Genomic DNA, 21,211 nt, shown 5'->3' on the forward strand with positions numbered 1-21,211 from the left:
ACTTAGTAACTATAAAGTCTTATAGTAGCTTTATAACATAGTCTTTTTACTATTATATAGTAATAACGTATTCTTTAAGGCCTTTAGGGATCTTATAGACGCTTTAGATTACCTTTACTTATTTAATAGCGTTAAGTAGTACCTTATATTTAAGGTAATTTCTTCTTTTCTTTTAGTCTTTAATAGCGCTATAGGTATTACTTACTATCTTATTATAGTTACTTATCTTAATTACTTACTTATAAGTTATAAAGACTATTATATTAGTAATATAAAGTAACTTAATAAAGAAAAGAAGTATAAAAAAAGTTAATAAGCTTTATAAGCTTATAATAAAACAGTAAATAGTAAATAATTACTAATTATTAGTAAATAAGTATAGAAAGTAAGGTATTTTTTATAGTTAAGAATAACTTCTTAATTAGTAATAAAGTTAATTACTTAAGTAAATAATATAGATCTATATTACTTTTTATAAGTTAAGAAAATAAGTTACTTAGTAGTATAAATTAACATATAATAAGTATATAGTATAACCTTTATTATAAAGATATTTATAGTAGCGTTTTTTAGTAGAGCCTACTTTAGGCCTTTATAAATAATTAATAGTAAAAGATATATCTTTTTATATTTACCTTACTAATTTATAGTTTCGTATAGTAGTAGTTACTATAAAAGTTAACTACTAATTAGTATTAGTTATTATTAAGGTAGTAATATAGTTAACAATATATATTAATAGGTAGTAATAAGTAAAATAGCGTAAAAATTAGTTCTCTAATTATACATAAGAGGAAAACAATTATAGTATTATATAGCAAATTTACTATATAATATACCTATAGATCTAGTAGATTTTATAGTAAATTAGCTATAGTTATTATAGCTATCTTATTAGCATTAGCCTATACTACTAATATCTAGGCAATAGTTAATATTATAACAGTAAAAATAGTATTAAGTAAAAGACTTAATAATAAGTATAGTTGGGGTTTAATTATAATAGTTATTCTAATTTACTTCTTTTAATCCTTAAGTCCTATAGAGTTTTCCTCTTTTTATATTCTTTTAGTAACTAGTTTATCTAGTCCTGGCCCTACTCTAGTGCTCCCCTAGGGCCCCGCTCTAGGCACCTGACACTGGAGTAGGTCTTGGGGTGCAGTATGTCTCGGGCTCTTGCGTTAGCTTTAAGATTGTCAAGAATTCCGTTGTGCCTTGCTAAGTAACATTCTTAGCTAGGGACAAGATGGGTTGCTATTAAGAAAGATAGCTGTTAGTAGAAGCGTCTAAGAGGTTCGTTCAACTCCCGCTCTCCACCACCCCACCTTAACAAAATACCCTCTCTCTACGATCAAACCCTTAACGAAGATTTAGGATCCAGGCGAGAAGAATTGTCGAGCAGATCTGATAGAGAGGCATCAGTTAATCTCATGTCACCCCTCTGCGGCCCACAGACGCCCGCAAGCACTGCTGGACCACGCGGCCATGGGCGTTGTGCCGGCTGGGTGGCTGCGATGCCTGTGCAGCATGATACACCAGCTTCAGTTGTCTTATTCAGTAGGTATCTCAACTCAAGTGAAATGGTTGAAGTTACTGCTTCTTTGCATGGTCCCAGCCTAAATACCTCTACACTAGGGATTGGCATGGCCTGATGCGTCACTCAACATCCGTCTCCACCCAGAATGTGAGGATTTGTTCATTCTTGCAGAACTGCCCAGTCCACCGGATGCTGCCCCAGTTGGCGTCGTCCTTGACTTCTGCAATCGCGTCAGGCGTGACCGCGATGCCGACCGCGAAACACTTGGCCGGCCTAAACTCGGGCTTGAGCGTCCGTTGAAGTTTGCCAGCATCGTCGATGACCTGCTGCACGATCCATTTCGAGTTGGTACTCGCGCTGCCACGCTGGCACTTGAGCTCGATGACGTTGCGGACGCCGGAAGCCTCGTTCACCAGCACAAGATCCGATCGCGCCAGGCTGCCTTCGTAGACGCCATCCTCGCGCGTGACGCCCAGACCCGAATATTTGGCCTTTATCACGTTGGCGATCTCAACTTGGGCCCAGCCCTCCCAGCCGCCCTTCTCAAAGTAGCCATTGCTGATGGTGTTGCCAACGCGGCCGTCTCTTGCGCCGCCGTCGTTGTTGATCCAGTGGTAGAGGACATCTTTGATGTCCGTCAAGTTCGCCATTTCCATGAACAACTCGAATCAAGAAGATATAGATTATGATATAAAGTAGATGGCGATGCTGCCTGCTATGCGATTGGGTCCGGCTCAGCAGGCTTTTCTATGTGGATTCGCGTGGCACAAAGGCATTAGAAAAGTATTAACATATCGGCACTGCCTGTTGATGTATACCTATTTCCGATCACATATAATACCTCACTTGAGGTTCAGCTGGGCGGCCTCCCTCTGAACCAGGCCTCCACAATTATTAACGATTGGTTCGTCTTCAAGTCTCACCCGCAGCTCGTAAACACTAGCTGGTTATCCAGGTTCATTCTCAGTCAATGATTTCTCAAACCGGCTGCTACTGTTACCTATGCTACTATAGTTCAGCTGCTAGGAGATGGCACATGGATGGGTGCCGAAATGTACTAGAGCGCTATGCACCAAACACCAGTAATGGAATCATAATTGACATATCACTTGAGGGTACTAAGTAAGCTCCCAGCTGAATATACTTGGAGTAGTAAGGATCAGCAGTCGGGCGTGATTGTGACCGGCTGTATCCACAGCGTATACGCCGTTGTTGGCGTCGATTGGCTCTCTCTCCATGTTGCTATTTTGAGGTAGCGTTGTGGCTGGCTGGGAGAACTTACATAGAATGTGCCCATGTGACGCGGATGTGTACGTCTGGCAGCGGTCACTGTGTGACTGATCGGTATGATTCCGACCACAGGAGCGATTTTCCATACCTTCTAATTAGCAACCGGAAGGGGGCAAGGAACCATCTGCATCACTACCCAAGTGCAACATTTCAATAGTAAAACGGCTGTAAGGGGGTTTGAATGGTGCGGAAACTGAGCGACGACTACAAATGGCCCAAGTGACAGAGTCGATCTCGACGCGGGTATTAGGCGGGGAAGGCTTACGTGAGGATACCCCTAGGGGAGACCGGACGTACCTGATCCAGATGAAGAACCAGGCTTGCAGGACATCGCCCGTGTTCAAGAGAGGGTTTAAAGTAATGGTCAATCGTAGTAACATGTTCTAAGAAAAGCCAGAGAGGTGAGTATCTTTCAAGGGAAACCATGGCCAAAAAATGTATAAAAATAAAGAATAAAAATAAAAAAGGAAACCCAAACTGAGAGCTGGCGCAAGGTTTCTTAGGCCGCAGTGACAGTGTCATGGTCAGAGTTGCAGGTCTGTCTCAAACCGCTTGGAAAGGTCAATCGCCTGCTTTTTCATTTTTGAGATTTGGCATCAGAAGCGCAAATATAGGTTTCGCTAATCACCCTCAACGTCGCCCATAGCAAATAATTAAGCCAAAGGCGAAGACGCATGCACCGCATTCTGCAGAGCTCAACAAGGCCGGTAGACCAACTCCGCGGTCAACGAAAATGAAAGGCTGCCAGGCAGATCACAGTATTGCCTTCTGGCAATCTATATAAACTTGCATATGGGGCAAACATAGCACATACGACCATACCCACTGGAGAACTCGGGATCCCGTCCGCTCTCCCATAGATAAGCTAGTGAGGGCCGGATTAGTAGTTGGGTCGGTGACGACCAGCGAATACCTGGTGTTGTATGTTATTTTGTTTTTTTTGTCCCCCTACCGCCCTGTAACCCATTTCCACATTCTAGAAGATCATTTAGGGACTTATTGTCAATCATTAGAGGTAAAAGTAAATTACTATTTAGGTATACACTATCTTTAAGACTAACTTAAGTATTTACAACTGTTGACTATTACTTTAATTACTCTACTTTACTATAATAAAACACATCTCTTTCCACCGAGGACAACAACAACACCACGTAAAACAGCATCACTCAAAGCACGTCCACCTAATCAATCAAACTCTCCACCTTGACAACTCTAGTCTGCGTCACTAATTCTATATATCACAACGCCTATCACTGTTCAACAACAAGGTACTCGAGACCTCGGGCCTCCTAAGGCAATACAGAACACATATGCGACATAACTCCATCACAGCAACGAAACGACTGACACCAGCTGGACGCTTTATCAAGACAAACCACCATCGCAGACCCTGTCTGCCCTGTAAAATAGATCACAGATCGCCTCTAGCGCAAACCTGACAACCTCCGTTCGTTCAACCATCACGGGTACCGGCGCTTCAGGCACAGGGTTCCAGTCTCCGTCCAAAAAGTAATGATAACACAACAGCTCCCGCTTTCGAGTCAACCGGTGACGGGTGTATCACACCGCTAGTACAACCTGAATAACGCGCTCTGCCGTCGGACCTCCCGGCGACACTCTACTCACAACGCGTTCTGCCACGATGGACGAACCCCTCTTGGGGTTATCATGCTCTTCCTCCAAGTACGACTGGAACATGGATAACGACGGCCAAGCGTCTCGCCAACTCTGCTCATCCTGTGGCGGCCACCACATCAAAGGTTCATACTGCCGAGTCCGTTTCTCCTCCGAATGCTCCCTGCACGACCTCCGGAAGCAACACCACCAATCAGTTGCTTCACACTTACAGCTCCGCGTACACTCTACGCCTGACTCCGACACAGGTCCCCGTGCTTGAATCACTGGCTGCTCCGCATCCACCTGCCCCGCGTCTCCGAGCCCGTGGCACCATAAATGACTTGTCGCTGCGCTCCCCCGGTCGTATGCACGCCTCTTCGTTGCGGCTGCCTAAAGCCTGCTCCGGTAATCCTTCTGAGCATAGTGACGAAGTCACGTGGCTTGGTACTCTGGGACACCCCATACACTACAAATTATAAGAGCCTGCGAAGGTCTTGAGACTCCAAAGTTTAGCACTGTGGTTGCCGGATCAGGTCAGCGGGCCAACGACGTTGTCACTCCGTATCTTTCTCACAGCATGAACACCAACCTCCCTATCCTGATGGTAAAATCGGGTTACAGGGCGGAGGCCTGTGACACCAGAACAAAGTGCAGGTGTTTGTGCTGTTACGAGATAGATCATAGTGATGCCAAATTCAGGTAAACAGAGAGACATGGTGGCAATTAGTCACCCACCCGGAAGCGAACGGAGGGGGTGGACCGGAAGACGGAGCAAATATTGAGATTCTCTCTAGGCAAAGTTGACTCGGCGCTGACTAATTGTTGTAGGTTTCAATGACCGTTTGGATAAATTACAGACGATATTTCCGTCATGTCTTCAATAACCTATGGCGGTGAGCGCCACTCCAAAAGTTGGCAGTTCTGTCACAATTCAGAAGAAATATGCCGAGCTTATCCCATTGAGTGCGAAGTAACCCCACACACCTCAGACCAATAAGACTACAGCAACCCAGGCCAACTATCCAATAGCTGTCGGTAATCATTTGCAGAGACCCATATTTGGGTTATGTGAGGGTCACTTCGCACTCAATAGATGCTCTACCAAGGGCCTCCCTGGCATTACAGTATTAAGCTCCGGCGCCTGTGCATGAGGTGTGGCTTAGTCTTCATGTGCAGTGGCTTTGATGGCTGGGCGATGTGTGGACCAGCAAATCGATTGGACAGGGGGTTTTCGTGGCTGAGACACTAGAGTGCGGGGGCCTGGCGCGCTTTAGGGGACAACAAAGCCTCAACTACAATACAACTACAACAAGCAACATCACCACCGACGTTACCATAGGCAAAGCATTGGTCACTATCACACATCAATCCGAACAAAAGATCGATCTAGGGGAATCAAACATGTCTTGTGCCGAGACGGAACTTAAAGCTGCGCAGCAAGCTCGCGCTGCTCACGCTCGCACCCGCATCGCAGCCGCCAAGGCCAAACGCGACAAGCTCAAGGCCGCGAAGCAGGCCCGCGCTGCTCATGCTCGTAGTGTTAAGAAGCAAAGTCCGTGTTCCTTTTTTTCCCCCTCTTATCGGTCTTTGACTAATCCAGAACACAGATGCGAAGGCTTGATGCGCTGCGGATCCACCGGGCTGAATCGATCCCGAGGAGATAAATGGAATATGAATCGCCTTTTGCCGCGGTGATGAGGGGTGCTGATAAGAGCCCGCTTCGAGAGACAAAATAAGTTGGGAAATACAACGTAGGGCCTATTCAAAATTGAAATACTCTCAATGAAGAGGAAGGCTTTGATGGGAACTAATGCCGATGCCACTGTTGAGTTTCAACATGCCGTGATCAAGTCATGGAACACGATGTCGGAGTTTCGCCCCCCAGTGCGGCCCAAGGTGAAAACAAACGAGAAATGTCTACACCATGCTGTGATAACTCCCACTTGTCTGCTACTGGAAATGAAATCCGGCTGGTTCGATCAATGTGAAGACTCAGGGAGTACGCCTACTCATCAGAGGGAGTACACCACCTCATCGGCACTTGTCCAATTACATATTGAAGCCTGCCAGATGACGATGCAGTGATGATGCTTTCTTTTATCAAAGAAAATCTCTCTTCGTTATGACCAGAAACATATGTCATGCACCGCAGAGATGCTCACGACCAACCCGGCTGGAGGATATAGTGTGCCAGGAAGAGCAGCCCTAATACTTTTTACGCTTCTTTACTTGGCGTTGAAGTCAAATATTCTTAGGTATTACCTACACTTAGCTCTATTGTAAGGTTCTCACTACCTTCTCTGTCTTCGTAGCCGCCGCCTTTGTTTCTGTCTTTTGACCGTGACCAATACGAAACGTGACTCAAGTGACCTGCAGCGACATATGCAATCTACCGATCTTCAGCTATGTCGCCGGACATGTTTGTCCTGGCTCCTTATACCAAAGTAAGAATCCAACTGGTCTAGAAGAAACAACATTGGATTATAAAAAAGTTCGAATCGACAGTTTGCGTAGCTCAATGTTGCTTGTCTTCAACTTTTAGCGTTTTGCATATCTTCTTAAACTGTGTGAAGGACGATTTGTACAGGTTCCCCCATGAGCAAGTCTCAAAATTCCTGCTGCAGCGGTAAAAGAAAACTCTAGCCAGCGGGGTCGCTAGAAAACTACAAAGTTGTGAATTGGTTTCTTGCAGATATGCGGCCTAGATTTCAGAACTGGCGAAAGGCATGGTCTGATGTATGAGACCAGTCGTTAGACCAGGTGCATTTGATGAGAAAACAGTCCATATGACCTGCGACACACATGCATCGATTCCCTAGGCCCTCTGCAAGCGAGTTTGCGGTTAGAGTTGCAATAGTGCCCCAGAGACAACACAATTCCGCTTTCAACGATTCTTTCGGTGAGATGGGAGGACGCTTGAGATCTATTGTTTGCCTTTTTGTCAAGGCCTAGAGGGGGGGGGTAATCCCCTCCTCCCCTACAAAACTGGAACTGGGTTATTTCTCACGGAGACCTTTGATCTAAACCAGTCATTATCTGGGATAACTTGATGCAACACGTTGAAGTGGGCGCACAAGTCTTGCCGTTGAAGGTTATTTGCATGATGACCTACAGGCCGGGTCTGCGGGTTGGGCAACGTCTGAGTTGACTGTGTTCCCGAGAGCTGGAGGTTGTTGGCTTGATGTGTTTCAAGAAGACAGATGAACCAAGAGATGTCAGCTCCATGGTGCCAAGTATATATTTGTATACTACATCGTCAAGTGTACGCCGCAGTGAATATCTGCATTATAGGCCATATGAGAGGAAATATGCAACTGTGCATAGCAACCTTGAAAGTTGTTTGAATCATATCGTTATTAGGTTGATGTAACACATTTAACGTAGTCTAGGTACATGCTCTTAGGCACATCCGATAAAGCCAGGTAAGGTGCCACGCGACCTGATGCCTGGAACGGTGCAACCGGTGTTGGAGGGGACGAAGTTCTGAATGTTACGTCCTGTTGGAAACTCGGGGATATCGTCGCACCCGGTCCCTATGCTAGCGTCAAAGCCGCTGCACTGCAAGACTTTAGATACATACGCTCTTCGAGTTTTATGAGCACACTAGCTTACGCAGAAAGAGTTTAAGCCGAAGCTCAGGCAGAAATCGGAAGTATCATTTGTGCCGCCATTACAGCAGCGTTCGCCAGTGGCAGGGGTGTTAGAATCCGAGGGGCGGGCGGCAACCAGGCCTGCCAGAAGAGCTAGAGGGGCGAAAATGACCGTGGAGGCGTGCATTATGGCGGTATGCAAGAACAGGATATCAAAAGAAAGAACTTGAAATGAATGTGTAACCGGCACACGTAAAGACAGAAGGTTGAGGCTAATAAGAATGAGCTGACAGTTAACACCTGATGGTGAAGAGGACTACACTTTATACATTCCTCATCGAGCTTTACTAGACTTGATGTTATAGGGAGAACTAGTAGCTGCGTACAGTAGTAAACTAGCCCGTATTGAGGTTGGCTGGTTTTGCGTTACCCCTTATTTTTATCCCCTAGTTTCGTATTGTTACATATATATTGTTATGACGTGCACGTGCCATATAAAGAACTCCCTAGCTAGGTCTTTGAAAAGGTTGTAATGTGGATCAAGGGGTCGTAATATAGGGCTCCTATTGCTTGAGCTTTGATTTGTTAAGAGCTAACATGTTGATGGGCTGGGGCCTGAGCAACGGTTTGGGGATGGTGGGAGACAGCCTGGGTCAATAGTGATGGAAAAGTATGCACAAGTGACACATGGTTCTTGGTCCTGAAAAAAGTATACAAGCAGTCCCTCCGGCGAGTACAGTATAGTCGACAGTTCTCATCAGTTCACCTGGATGCGTATTACACAGAGGCTTGATTGATCGAACTTAAATTATTGCCGAGATGCGTGATACTCGCCGAGTCTCCAAACGAAGATACGTGGTTTGAGGCCAAGCGAGGTAGCGCAAAAGGAGGCCTTAGATGCTACAATTATCAACTTTGACCTTTAACCCTACAGCAGTATTGATGCTCCAACATCCATGTATACCAGTACTAGGTACCAATCAACAATTGTCGCCCACATTTGCCATGAATTAATAAGTGAGCAGATTAAACAGATAGTAAGTCAGCCCACCACCTAGCTTTTTGGTAATGTTTTTCTTGTTCAGATTCTTTATCCTTCATAATGTGTTAATTACGGAGTACAGTCACGAACGTATTCTGAAACCACCTGATACAGTAGTGGGAACTGCAGGTGTGGTTATGACTCGGGGGTTCTTGGACACTTGTTTTGGCCTCGGGTACGGAGTACTCTGTATAGCTAAACCAAAGTCACTAAGTCTAGTAAAGCGACGTGAGCCAAAACTAACAGAAAAGTAAAGAATTACGGTAAATTGTCGTGAAGTTCCAGTAACCTTATGAAGCACAAAACATGGATAATTTTCAACCCACACCCCTATCCCTATTCTCAGGTCATTATGAGTTCTAGACCACTTGGCTGGCTATGCCCCCGTATTAGTACAACCTGCGCCTAGTTTCTCACCTTGCACCGATTCTCATTATCGCACTTCCTATTTTGCTTACAATGCTTCTATCAAACCGCATTCAAGTTTTGCCTTCTGCGGCATAGGCGTTCTCAAGAGTGGAATGCCATGAGATGATGAATGGTGCTATAATGCTCCGATTCTCACGTCACTGGGGCGGCTCTCATTACTCTTCCCAGTAACGCGACCATTCTGTTGGCCAGAAATAATATATAAGACGAGCGGTGGGGGGCGGTATATGGTAAGCAAACGATGTGTGTTGAGATTTGAGGGCCAGTCGACGCATCTGAATACACGACAAGGCACACGCGCTCAAAGAGGCGACGCCGATGGCCCTCTAGAACGACAGGCATTCGCCTCGTTGGTGCACAGGTGCCATTTCATACCCCTCCTCGGTGCAGAACCCGCAAAAAGCCCCCTTGCACGTGGGGCACCGCACCCACGAGGTGCCCTCGGCGCCCTCGAGAGCCTCGCCGCAATTGACGCAGACCATGGTTGGCTCGTCCAGGAGCTGGTACAGGTCGTCCCGGAACATGGCGGAGGCGGGCCCGAACAGGGCACGAACCGCCTCGTAGTTGGCGAGGGACTTGTCGAGGGGGGGTAGCCACCGGATCGTCTTTTTGCCAGCGCTGGCGCCGGTGATGCACAGCGTGGCAGCCTGGCCCCGTTCGATCAGGATGAAGGCCCCCATTCCCATGACAGAGGTCGTTTTGGCTGGCGGAGTCATGTCCGCCAGGATCCTCCGCAGGTTCTCCCCGATCCGCGTGGCGCGGCGCGGCCAGTCCTCCTTCATCGCGGCACGCACAATGGCCCACGACTGAAGCAAGACGTACGAGTTGATGGGTTCCGAGAAGGTCGAGTCGAGGCGATACGTCACCTTGCGCATGGTCTCGCTTGTATGTCCAAGGCTGGTGGTCATCACGCCGTCTGTGTACGCTGCGATGCCACAAGCCCGAAGTCCCTTGCCAAACAGCACGAAAGAGGGGCGGTATGCCGAGTAGGTGGGGTGATGGTGGGCAAAGGGGGCGCCGCAGCGAACAGCCGTCTGAGCTTCGTCGACGACGAGGTACAATCCGGCCGAGTGACATGCCTGGGCCAGGTTTTCCCACTCGTCTTTGGTCAACAGCCGACCCGTCGAGGACGCGACGATCTCGACAATGACGGCAACGGTGCCTTCTGCCCTGAGCTTCGAAAGGGTCTGCTTGAGGCGGGGGAGGGAGCGTAATTGGGCCAGTGTCAGCACAGTGGGCGCCTGACCGGACGACGTTTCCCTTATAAAGGGCGCGGCGGCTGTCACAGCCTTTCAAGACAGTCATGAGTGAGCAAGCAAGGTAGGAGGATTTGAATCGCAGAGGGACGAATGGCTCACCAGAACTCCGCGGCCGGCGCCGTAGGATCCGTTGAAAACGGCAACGCCGCAATCATGAATCTGCTTGGCCGACAACTTCTCGGTCTTCTTTAGACAGTTCGACTCGAGCTCAAGCGCGAGGATGGCAGAGACAATGATGTGGGGGGTTACATCGGAAATGTGGGCGTGGAAGGAGAGCGGAATCGCGTCACGAAAGAATGTACTGCCGTTATCATTAGACTACGAAATTGTTTCCAAGCAGTGACCGAATGCATTGGTCTAGTATCTCCCACGGTTCGTTGGGCAAGCCGGCGGTTTTGTATCCTATCCAATCGAGGGCGTCGCCCGTCACCAGGATGCCCCAGCAAAGATTTGCGGCCAGGAGAGAATGGCAGCAGGGCCAGAACATGACAGGTCGGGGAAGAATAAGGCTCACCTGAAATCATCCCGGTATGCGCGCAAAACGGTCTTTGTTTCTTGGACGGCTGCGTTCGGATTCGACTCCCATTTCTGAGCAATAGGCCAGAGTGTGCGGTCAGACATCAAGGTGGCCCTCCGAGAAAGGATGTTTCCAAACGAGGCGTTCCAGTCCGTGGTCGGTAGTAAATCCTTCTCGAACATGGCTATGATGTTCTTCATGGTGAAGACGTTGGTGACGGGATAGTCGGGCTGACACTTCTTCCAATGGTTGCGCCAGGTAATGACGGTGGGCTCTTTGCCGGCCGCTAGTGACTGCTTACATGCCGGGCACTCTCGAGGCAGGCCGAGGGGGCGGCCGTTCGAGTCCAAACCCAGGCAGAAGCGTTCATGGAGCAGATGTTCACCACGCCAATCTTTGGAAAACATCCGAGGCGGACTGATAACTGAAGGGCCATCCTGGTTACAGTGTTTACACGCCCACTCCTTCATGACGCGGATGGGTCAATCGGTTTGACACAACGGCCTGAGATTGGACGGGACGGAGGGGGCGGGCAGCGCAACGCATCTGGAAAAGGGTGTTGGTGTTGGTGTTGGTGCTGTTGGTGAAGACGGGAGTCCAACTAGTCAATAAGAGAGAACGTGTGACGATACGCCTTGATTACATAACACCCTATCCCACCTGGTGCCAGGTGGGACATGTGCTGACACAGACAAATGTGTTCCGCTAGGCCCATTCTCCCCCTTGACAAACGCGTCTCCGCCAGATTATCCATCATGAACAGACGCGTGCGCGCTCCAGAACGCGCCCCTGAGGTGACACCCACTTTCGACCTCGGCGCACAAGATAGTAGTCAATTATGAAGACGGTAAGTCAGCCAAGATTGCAAAATCGAGAGTCCCGTTGCTCAAAGGCCCTGGGGCGCGCTAACATAGAGGCTCCCTTGGGCAGCAACCGCACCCGCCTGTTGATAAAGAGCCGGCTCCAAAAGTACCAGCCGTACGACGCGCTTTAGTTTCCGATGATCTCCCCGATTTCCCGGGGATGGTCATCTCCGGCCATGCACGACTCAACGACGGTGAGACGGTTTTGAAGCTCACGCTAGGTAACGACAAAGTCGACAACGACGAAAGAGCATTTCTCGCTTGGGTCCCGGAACACACGCTGCAGGCCAAGGATCCTGAGGCAGTGTACCAGTACTGGGAGAGTCTTCCGGGTGGTAGGGACTACCAGCTGGGCTACGTACATCAATGGGCTGCGAACCGTCGTCTGGGTCGCCACGAGCAGCACAACGTTAAGTGGGAGATCTTCAGAGTTTCGAAATTCAGAGTCCGCAAAAGAGAGACGGAGCTGCTAGTCCACTGGCAAGGATACCGAGAAGAAGAGTCTAGCTGGGTTCTTGAACGGGATATCGACCAGCAATCACCTGAAGCTGTTACTTCCTTTTGGAAAGAGCACATCAAATCGGCCAAAGTGGCACCTCGGAAGAGGACACGACGACGATGACCATGCCCCTATCGGTCACGCAGTTCAGTATGGATACAGTTTTGGTCCCCCACATTCACGGTCACAAAACCACCAGGGGAGGAGTTGGGTTCTATTACTCTTGAGCGTCACCGGGCACAGTGCTTCCTTAGTGAGCGTTTTGTAATTAGTTGCATGGTGCAGCTTTCCTTTTGTTGCCTGTCCAGGCGAAGGCGGTAATAGTGGAATAGCTCACCACTATCCCGACAGCATAGCGCTATAGATGACCAAGCTTTTAGAGTCGTTGGTGGAAATGGGCACATGATTAGACGTCTGTGCCATCCAGTGATGACATAACTGATTGTCTACATCGTGCGCTGTACTTTTGCTACAGCCATCCTAAACTCAATGTAAGGGTCACCCCCGAGATGATTCTTCGTGGAGCACCACCATAGCGGTTATTGCAGCGCTCGATCGGGGGGCATTAGAAGCAGAAACGCCATCCCTCGTAGCTCGGTCAAGGGTACATCTTGACTGGTGTACTTCAAGATGGCGCGCGCGAAAGGGAAGTAGGTAATTAGGGCAGACGCAAGAAACAACGGCAAACGCAAAGCAGACGAGATGGCAGGAAGGGACAGTGGGGTCACGAAGGCGAAGCAAAGGAGAAGATGCAAGAAGAAAGGCGAGTGACGCTGCAGAGACTGAAAGCTAAAACATTCCTGTTTGCTATGGGATCGGCGTATAGAACAAGCGCAGTGGGAATGCTGTCGGGCAAAGCGTTGGCGGCGAAGGTGGCTAGCATTGCAAGAATGTTGTAGAACTGCATATTGATCTAGAGCGAGTGGCAGAAAGCCTGATGAACAGAATACTGAGAAAAATATTATCAAAATGGGGAAGAAGCGAACGACGGCCATGATGGTTGGGCAAAACTCAAGTCAGACAGAAAGAAATGTCATCTCTATATTTCCTAATCTACGATATAATTATTTCTATTCAGGTATATTCATCGGCATGATCGGCAAGCAGTATTGGATATGAAAAAGAAAAAGTAGCCCTCCTATTTCCTAGATTTTATAATTAATGAAACAAAACAAGTCCTCTGTGGTTCTTGGTAACTGCTTTAGTTATGGTTGTTTTACCCTGAGGTTTAAGTGAGTTAAGAAAGAACTTGGGTCTAGGTATTGGTGAAGCCGAAAATGAACTTGATTGCATTTTGTGACAGAATGCTGATGTACTGTCATACCACTTTGCCCTCAGAGACACTGCGCTTTCCTCCAGCTCATACTGCGCAGTGTAGCAGACGGTAATGCTGAACAATGTTCCAATAATACCCCTCAACCCATCATCATGATGTTGATACATGCACCATTCCACGGCCCAAAGATGGAGCATGCCTTGATCCACCTCCTGCATCTTACTACGTCCATCGTTGCCTACCTCTACCAAGTACACATCTTGACTGAGCTGGCCGGTTTAGGTCTTCTAAAAGGCCACCCTTGAATCCCGCCGGAGAAGAGGATAGGGTAAGTGGGGGTGGCTGGTGGCTCTGTTGGATTGTATATAATTACACCTTGTGGCTTGCGGGGCACGTCTTGCGCTTGTGCTTCTAGACTGGCACTGATAGAGATGCCTGCGTCGACACACACTGAACACTGCAGTACTACCTAACGAAATGTTGAAGAGCGGACCTATTGATACCTTGAAGCTACTTCATAGTGCAACCAAAGACGTCGTGTCTCAACCACCTACCAACCGTAGCTTCTAATTGTCATACATACTGCTATGCAAAAATTCTCTCTGCAGGGCAAGTGATCCGATGCCCGCTAGAACGGTGGGGGTGGGGGGTTTGGGGCGCTGTCCCTATGTTTGCTACTCGGACGTTATTTCCGCTGAACCTTATGTATATTCGGCTCCCCAAAGAATGTGTTGTCTACCGTCATCACTCGCATCTGATGCCAATACGGTTTCAAGCCGTATACATACGCCGCCACATCCCCGGCCAGAATAGCTCTGCAACCCCGTTGGGGGATTCCGTCAAGTACAGATGAAGCCATTTTGGCAGGTAGAAGTTAAGGCATAAGCGATATCCTCCCTGTCGAATTTTGGTGTGGCCTCTGCGTTGCTCTTATTGCGAAACTCACCCCATGATTGTTGGTGCCAACTCGTTTCAGCATTCTTACGGCTCATTCCATTTACTGATGTCAACTAGTTATATATAAACATCATTTTCTTCCTTCTGGATTTGTCTCGTTCTTGCATAAGTATTCTTCAATGCCCTACTGTGGGCTTTAAAATTGTAACAGTTGTTGACTAGCAAATACGTGTAATTGCGTTCGACATGGACTTCCTCAAGACAGACACTCTACTCCTCGGAGGCGCCCTTCTTTGCGTCGCACTCGTTACGGTGTGTATCACTCGCTAGGCGCAACTAGCCAATATGGGCCAAACTGACTAGGTGAAAAGCAGTATGTCTACGCCGGCATCACAAATCCGCTTTCACATATCCCAGGTCCATGGTACACCCGGTTCACCACGATGGCCTCCGTCTATAAAACCATCATGGCGTGCCATCCTGTTTGGATCCACGAGCTACATGCGAAATACGGCCCAGTGGTGCGATACAGCCCACACCAGGTCGATGTCTCTGACCCGCCTGGATGCCAACACATCATCGGCGCCAAGACCGGCTTCCTCAAGTCGCCTTGGTACTCCCAACTCGTTACGGACTCCTCAAGCGTCTTCAACGAGATCAATCCAGACATTCATCGCAAGTATAGACGACTTTTGTCAAATCCCATGTCTGAGACTGGCCTGAAGACATTCTTGCCCCGGATTGACAGCAAAGTGCGACTTGCTATCTCGCGCATCGAGGAAGAGAACAAAGTTCGCGGGGCGGCCGACGTTGCCAAGTGGTTCATGTTTCTCTCGTTTGACGTCATTGGTGATCTTACCTTTGGTGAGTCGTTTGGGAATCTAGAGAGAGGCGAGGTATGTCAACATTGAGCCATTGCTTTATTGCAAAACAACACGCTGACTGTGGTCTCATTTAGAAAAACCAATCCGTCAATGATTTTATCAGCTTAGGCTTTGTTTCTAGCCTTCGCACTACGTTCCCAATAATTGCCTTCCTGTCGCTCTATCTCCCTATCCCGGTCTTCAAGGAAGCCACAACCATTCAGTATCGAACTTTCGACTACACCCAAGACGCACTAGACCGCCACGCCAAGCGGATTGAGGAGACTGGCTCTGATTCACACCCAAGCGTCTTCTCAAAGGTGTACAATGCAGGGCAGGAAGAAACATGGACGCCGATTGAGATCCGCGACAACGCTCAGGTCTTTATTGTAGGCGGCAGCGACACCACCGCTAACTCTATGATTTACCTTGTCTGGGCTGTTTGCAAGTACCCCAACATCAAAGCTAAGCTCTTAAAGGAGCTGGACGGCCTCCCCGATGATTATACCTACGACGATCTGAGGGAGCTGAAGTACCTAAATTGGGTTGTCAACGAAACACTGCGGCTCTATACAGCTCTACCATGTGGCCTCCCGCGGATAGTCCCTGCCAGTGGTGCTGAGTTTGCTGGAAGGTTTATCCCTAGTGGCTTCACAGTCACAACACAAGCCTATAGTCTCCATCGGAATGAGAATGCTTTCCCTGACCCATACCGCTTCTACCCGGAGAGGTGGGAGCACACTACGCAGTTGATGAAGGACTGCACTATGCCATTTGGAGGAGGTTCTAGAAGTAAGCCCGCCTGCCATTTTGCCCTTTTCACCCTTTTTTCTTCTTCTTCAAGGTTACTAATACTTCAAAGCCTGCCTGGGTCGACACTTGGGGCGAATCGAGCTCCGCCTAATCACTGCAAGGTTCTTCAAGGCTTTCCCGAAGGCCACAGTATCTGATATAGAGGGGATGTGTGACAAGGATATGGAGCCCTCCCTATACTTCCTTATGGTCCCCAGTGGACATCGTTGCTTAATTAACTTGGATGGGTAACACCACTCTTGTACATTACAAAGATGGACGGCTGGTCTTGCTGGCATGCCCCGACGGGAAGCATGGCATAGCGAAAGGCGGCAGGTGTTTCGAGACTGCATTGGCGAAATACAGCTGACGAGGCTGGCGACATTCTATCAGCCTGGATGAGAGACAGACATGCGTCGCTTGCTTTATTCGGAAAGGGCTTGCGATCATGTCGGTAAGCCAAGGTGAGCCAAGGCGCCTTGCGAACGGTATTATACATATCAAGACAGACTAGAGTCGGGCCGGATGTTCTCCAGCCCTTTCGCCTCCAAGCTTGACGACCCGTACCGCCAAGTTTTGATACCGCTCTGATGTCTTCTCATGCAAACTTTAACAGGCGCCCATCTTGTCGAGGAGTACTGCCTGCTCCTTGACCGAGTTCAGATAGTTCTCCAGACTTTGGAGAGTGCCCAGCAGGCTCGTCACGCTCGCTTCCGCCTCCTCCGCCTCCGCCAACCTCTCGACGACAGCGGCCTCGGCGTCCTTTACTTCTTGCTCCGCCGCCACTCTCGCTTCTTGGAGCGCCGTCTTTCTTTCGATCTGTAGCGCCTTTTGCATCTTGATGGCCGCGTGCAGGCTGGTGAGAAGCACCTTCGGGGTCTCGCTGACGTCCTGGAGGCCCGGCGTCCCCCGCGATGACATCTTTGACGAGATTCGCTTTGCGGGGGTACGGGGGATTTGTCTCCTCTGGTCTCCTAGGTTCTCCTCGCCTGTGGCATCGAGGATGGATGAGTATCGCTCGCCGAACGCGGTGATTTCCGCGAGAGCTTCGTCGTACTCCCCCACCTGGCCGGATTCCTCCTCCTCGGCCACCAAGTCATTTAGTGAGCCGCGGGTCCGCTCGGCACGCCGTCGCGCCTGCGTGTGGTTGTGCCGGTATAGCTGAATCTGTGTCCTCTTGACGTCTACCTCGAACCTCAGTTTCTGCACCTCGCCCTCGAGGTCTGCTATCTCGTACTCTCGTTCGTTCTTGAGGCGCGCAAACACGTTTTCGACACGTGGGTTTGCGGTTTTCGGCCGTGGGATTTCCCGGGACAAGGTAGCGTCCGCCGTGGTCGTGTCGGTCTCGTCCTCAAATGGCACAAACACGGTATCTACATAAGAGTTCGGGGTTTTCGGAGCCGATGAGATGGCGGTTTGCGGTCGTGGGGTATCCTGGACTGAGACCGTGTCCACCATCTTCACATCGGTGTCGTTGCTCCCATTCGTCATGTCGCCGTTCGCCCCGTCGTCGCTCATGCCTCCATTCGCCGTGCCTTCGTTCGCCCCATCGTCGCTCGCCATGTCGTTTTCAGTCACATCAGCGCCCGCAATCTCGTTATTCGCGCTGTCGTTCGCGGCGTCATTGGTCGTCGTGTCGTCGTTGGCGAGTTCGTCGGCATCGCCTGTCTCGGGGGTCGGCCTTGGGCTCGGGCCGTCTCGTGGAGGAATGGCAACTTCCTTTCTCGACTGGGGTGATGGGTTCTCGGGCGAGTTCGGCTCCACCACTATCGTGTCGGTGTGTTTGCCGTGGTCCGCCGTGGGGCCGTGACGATATGTCACTGGGGGTACCCGCATCGGGCGATGGGTACGTGGAAGGATCGGCACAAAAGGGGGTTTGGAATCGGCCGCGGTGCGTGCAAGAAGCTGGAGAGGATAATCGTCTCGGGCCGTACGACCAGGTGGGCGACCCAGTGTGAAGGGGGTGGATAGGTCCGGGCTTCGGGAACGCAACGGCGGCCGGGCATCTACCTGGTCCGGAGATTGTGATCGTACTCTCTTGCGCCTCGTAGAGCGAGTGGAAACGGGAGCGACAGTGATAGGGTCCAGCTGTTCGTCCTTGCAACGCGCGTCAGAACCAGTCAGTCTGGCCGCACGGGGGCGACAATCAGGAAAGGAAGCAAGCAAATAGACGACTGACCTCGTCGAGCAGCTCGGGTCGCGGGTTCTCCTTCTGCTGGGCGTTGACGACGTGGAGGACGTCGATATCGCAGAGGTGTTTCCGCTGCGCGGTTCTGTTCCTGGCGGGATCGTTGAGGCGGGATGCGAGCTCTTGTCTCAGTAACTCGCGGGCCTCTTGGAGGGAGACCAGGCGGCTCAGGGCCAAGAGACGTTTACGCAGCTGCTGGCTCCACGTCCTGGGCGACAGGTTCCGGCCCAAGATGGCCTCGAGACTGTCGACCTGCCATGTCGCCAGGATTCTTTCGTCTACGGAGTGCATGTGGATGAGGCCGAGACGGACAATGAGGTCCCTGTCGGGATGGATGCGATAATGTTGCGAATACTCCGTTCCTAGGAAACTACCGAGTAAAGCAGGATCGCGGACGCGGTCGAGGCACCCCTTACGTAAGACACCCTGCCGGTCGGACAGAACGTGTGGTTTGGTCAGGTCCTAGGTGGACCCACTTTTCCTTTCTAGCCATGGCCAGGTCATGTAAACCCCCCTATGGTCACCTTAAGTTCTTAACTATCCGTACGTCCATGGCAGTCTGATCACGGTCACGTTCAAACTGACCAATAATGGAGGGGTGATTCTGATCAGTTTGGCTGTGGCGTCTGTGGCGTCCGTGGGTGCAGCAGATACAACTTTGCCTTTTGCACTTGACAAGGGTTGTTTGGAGCTTGGGCCGGTCCGGGTGGAGATAATGCTCAATGTTATGACGCGCCGTGATGGAGCTGCCATCCCTGAGCATTAAAGGATGTGAGAAAGTTGACAACGATTGGATTTCTTGACAAGGCCTCAAGAGTTCGTCAATTCATTGCTTCGTATCATCAGTTTCTCTCGCTTGGTGTCTCAATCAGGTTTGTACATGGGTAGGTACGTGGTGGTTTACTGCTACGGGCTGCCATCGCAAGTCATAGGGTTCACGAAGTCACGGCAAGCCATTAGTCGGATATGCACACCAACACCACCAAACATCCGCTGCTAATTTTGGAGTCAGTGGCTGATTAGAGACCCACGTGTGACATGTGGGCTTTATTCTGTCTTGTTCTGGCCCCATGATTGAGAGGGGGGCAGATGCGCCTCTTTACTATATTTGCGCCATCAGTCAGGACTAGCTATCGTCAATGACAATGTTCTTAGTTGCACTACGTCTGGATGACAGGCTTGTCCGGTTCGATATCGCAAGGACAAGGTGAGATTGATAGCCTATGTTTCTGTGACATACCACAGCCAAGGGAGACAGAGAGCATATTCCTCACAATCTGCCCTCCGCAGCCCTGATGGCTCTCTTGATGCAAACCTACTCTTGTTTTCCGCTGCCAGGTGCTCAAATCATTAACGCACCGAGGATTTTGTCTGCCTACCACCTTCGCAGACCCCTTCAAATAGATAGCCTTCAACTCCATTCCTAATACTGGTATTCCGCATCGCGACCGAGAGTGATGCGGTCATCTATGGGAAAGAGATGTTTGCGTCCACTGTTTAGAGACCACTGCTGTGGGATCATTTTGCTGTTCCCAAAAAAACGACACCATCTGGGGCGCTTGCTGCTTGAGGTCGCGTTCCGCGATCCAGCTGGACTCCTCTTCCCTGTACCCTTGCCAGTGAACCAGCATTTCCATCTCCCGGTTGCGGATTCTGCATTCGTTTATCTTGAATATCTCCCAAGGGATACCGTGCTGCTTGTTGAGGCCTGCAGCAATGTTTGCATTCCATTTTTGCACGTATCCGAGTTGATGGTCCCTGCCGCCCGGAAGATCCTCCCAATATTCATAGACCGCGTCAGCATCGAGGTACTGCAGCGTGTGTTCGGGGACCCATGCCACGAATGGCTCATCGTCGAGGTTGTTGCTCTGTCGCGTGAGCTTCAAGACCGTCTCGCCGTCGCGCATTCGTCCGTGACCAGCGATATACATCCCCACAACAAGGGGTATCACGTCCGAGACTTGGGAAGAGGGTACGATCTCGACTCTAGGAGCCTGCTCCTTGTGCGACGACTTGGGTTTCTGTTGACAAACGACACGTTAGCATAAAGCGCAATCAGGCTACAGCGAGGCATTGTTTTGAACTGAAAAGCGAAACCAAATTACCATTGCTGTGAGAGAGATTCCTATGTACTAGTCCGGTGGGATGGAGATGGCGCGTCGCGGAGACGCGTTCTGAAGCGCACCCGCAAGGGTTCGTGATTGTCCGTGGATGCATAAAAACGCGACGGCGGCCAAGCGTTTTGGTTCATCGTCGCGGGGGAAACGGTGCAACGGCGGAATCATTATGTAATCATCCCGCCCTGGATGACTAAGCAGGGCATTTCCACATATCACAGGTAAAGAACCAGACACTATAGAGAAGACAGCAATAGGTGACTATGGTGTGCTTGGATTACACAATTATAACATGTGTTTAAGAGTACCAGCCATCATATCCGGGTCGTTTGTCCTTGCATTGTTGTGTCCATGTGTGGCCCCGTGATATACGAGGGACCGCTTTGCCTTGGCCGCGTATCTCGGTATCCTGACTGGCAGCTATCACTGTGA

The 21,211-nt window shown here is 49.8% G+C and overlaps 8 protein-coding genes and 1 non-coding gene across 9 annotated transcripts; 4 read left to right on the forward strand and 5 right to left on the reverse strand.

The window, feature by feature from the left end:
* Positions 1–1,656: 1,656 nt before the first annotated feature.
* GLRG_11493 (uncharacterized protein) lies at positions 1,657–2,193 on the reverse strand (the record flags this gene model as incomplete). Its single annotated transcript, XM_008102177.1, has 1 exon — positions 1,657–2,193. The coding sequence occupies one exon, from the start codon at positions 2,191–2,193 to the stop codon at positions 1,657–1,659; it is 537 nt and encodes a 178-aa protein (XP_008100368.1).
* A 1,446-nt stretch (positions 2,194–3,639) lies between these two features.
* Positions 3,640–3,755, forward strand: GLRG_12553. Its single transcript, XR_001139477.1, has one exon. It is a non-coding gene; the product is annotated as a 5S ribosomal RNA (ribosomal RNA).
* Positions 3,756–5,848: 2,093 nt separating this feature from the next.
* On the forward strand, positions 5,849–6,068 carry GLRG_11494 (uncharacterized protein; the record flags this gene model as incomplete). The annotated part of the gene is made up of 2 exons (XM_008102178.1): positions 5,849–5,999; positions 6,055–6,068. 2 exons carry the CDS (start codon positions 5,849–5,851, stop codon positions 6,066–6,068), a joined length of 165 nt encoding a protein of 54 aa, XP_008100369.1.
* Positions 6,069–7,846: 1,778 nt separating this feature from the next.
* Positions 7,847–8,224, reverse strand: GLRG_11495 (uncharacterized protein; the record flags this gene model as incomplete). Its single annotated transcript, XM_008102179.1, has 2 exons — positions 7,847–8,005; positions 8,060–8,224. 2 exons carry the CDS (start codon positions 8,222–8,224, stop codon positions 7,847–7,849), a joined length of 324 nt encoding a protein of 107 aa, XP_008100370.1.
* Positions 8,225–9,834: 1,610 nt separating this feature from the next.
* Positions 9,835–11,691, reverse strand: GLRG_11496 (uncharacterized protein; the record flags this gene model as incomplete). Its single annotated transcript, XM_008102180.1, has 3 exons — positions 9,835–10,797; positions 10,867–11,068; positions 11,282–11,691. 3 exons carry the CDS (start codon positions 11,689–11,691, stop codon positions 9,835–9,837), a joined length of 1,575 nt encoding a protein of 524 aa, XP_008100371.1.
* A 616-nt stretch (positions 11,692–12,307) lies between these two features.
* On the forward strand, positions 12,308–12,769 carry GLRG_11497 (chromo domain-containing protein; the record flags this gene model as incomplete). Its single annotated transcript, XM_008102181.1, has 1 exon — positions 12,308–12,769. One exon carries the CDS (start codon positions 12,308–12,310, stop codon positions 12,767–12,769), a length of 462 nt encoding a protein of 153 aa, XP_008100372.1.
* Positions 12,770–15,065: 2,296 nt separating this feature from the next.
* Positions 15,066–16,632, forward strand: GLRG_11498 (cytochrome P450; the record flags this gene model as incomplete). Its single annotated transcript, XM_008102182.1, has 4 exons — positions 15,066–15,131; positions 15,194–15,715; positions 15,778–16,412; positions 16,545–16,632. The coding sequence occupies 4 exons, from the start codon at positions 15,066–15,068 to the stop codon at positions 16,630–16,632; spliced, it is 1,311 nt and encodes a 436-aa protein (XP_008100373.1).
* A 451-nt stretch (positions 16,633–17,083) lies between these two features.
* Positions 17,084–18,953, reverse strand: GLRG_11499 (uncharacterized protein; the record flags this gene model as incomplete). Its single annotated transcript, XM_008102183.1, has 2 exons — positions 17,084–18,571; positions 18,654–18,953. The coding sequence occupies 2 exons, from the start codon at positions 18,951–18,953 to the stop codon at positions 17,084–17,086; spliced, it is 1,788 nt and encodes a 595-aa protein (XP_008100374.1).
* Positions 18,954–20,125: 1,172 nt separating this feature from the next.
* On the reverse strand, positions 20,126–20,770 carry GLRG_11500 (chromo domain-containing protein; the record flags this gene model as incomplete). Its single annotated transcript, XM_008102184.1, has 2 exons — positions 20,126–20,683; positions 20,768–20,770. The coding sequence occupies 2 exons, from the start codon at positions 20,768–20,770 to the stop codon at positions 20,126–20,128; spliced, it is 561 nt and encodes a 186-aa protein (XP_008100375.1).
* Positions 20,771–21,211: the final 441 nt, after the last annotated feature.

Source organism: Colletotrichum graminicola (assembly GCF_000149035.1).
Source record: "Colletotrichum graminicola M1.001 genomic scaffold supercont1.90, whole genome shotgun sequence".
In the NCBI taxonomy this organism is placed as follows: Eukaryota; Fungi; Ascomycota; class Sordariomycetes; order Glomerellales; family Glomerellaceae; genus Colletotrichum; species Colletotrichum graminicola.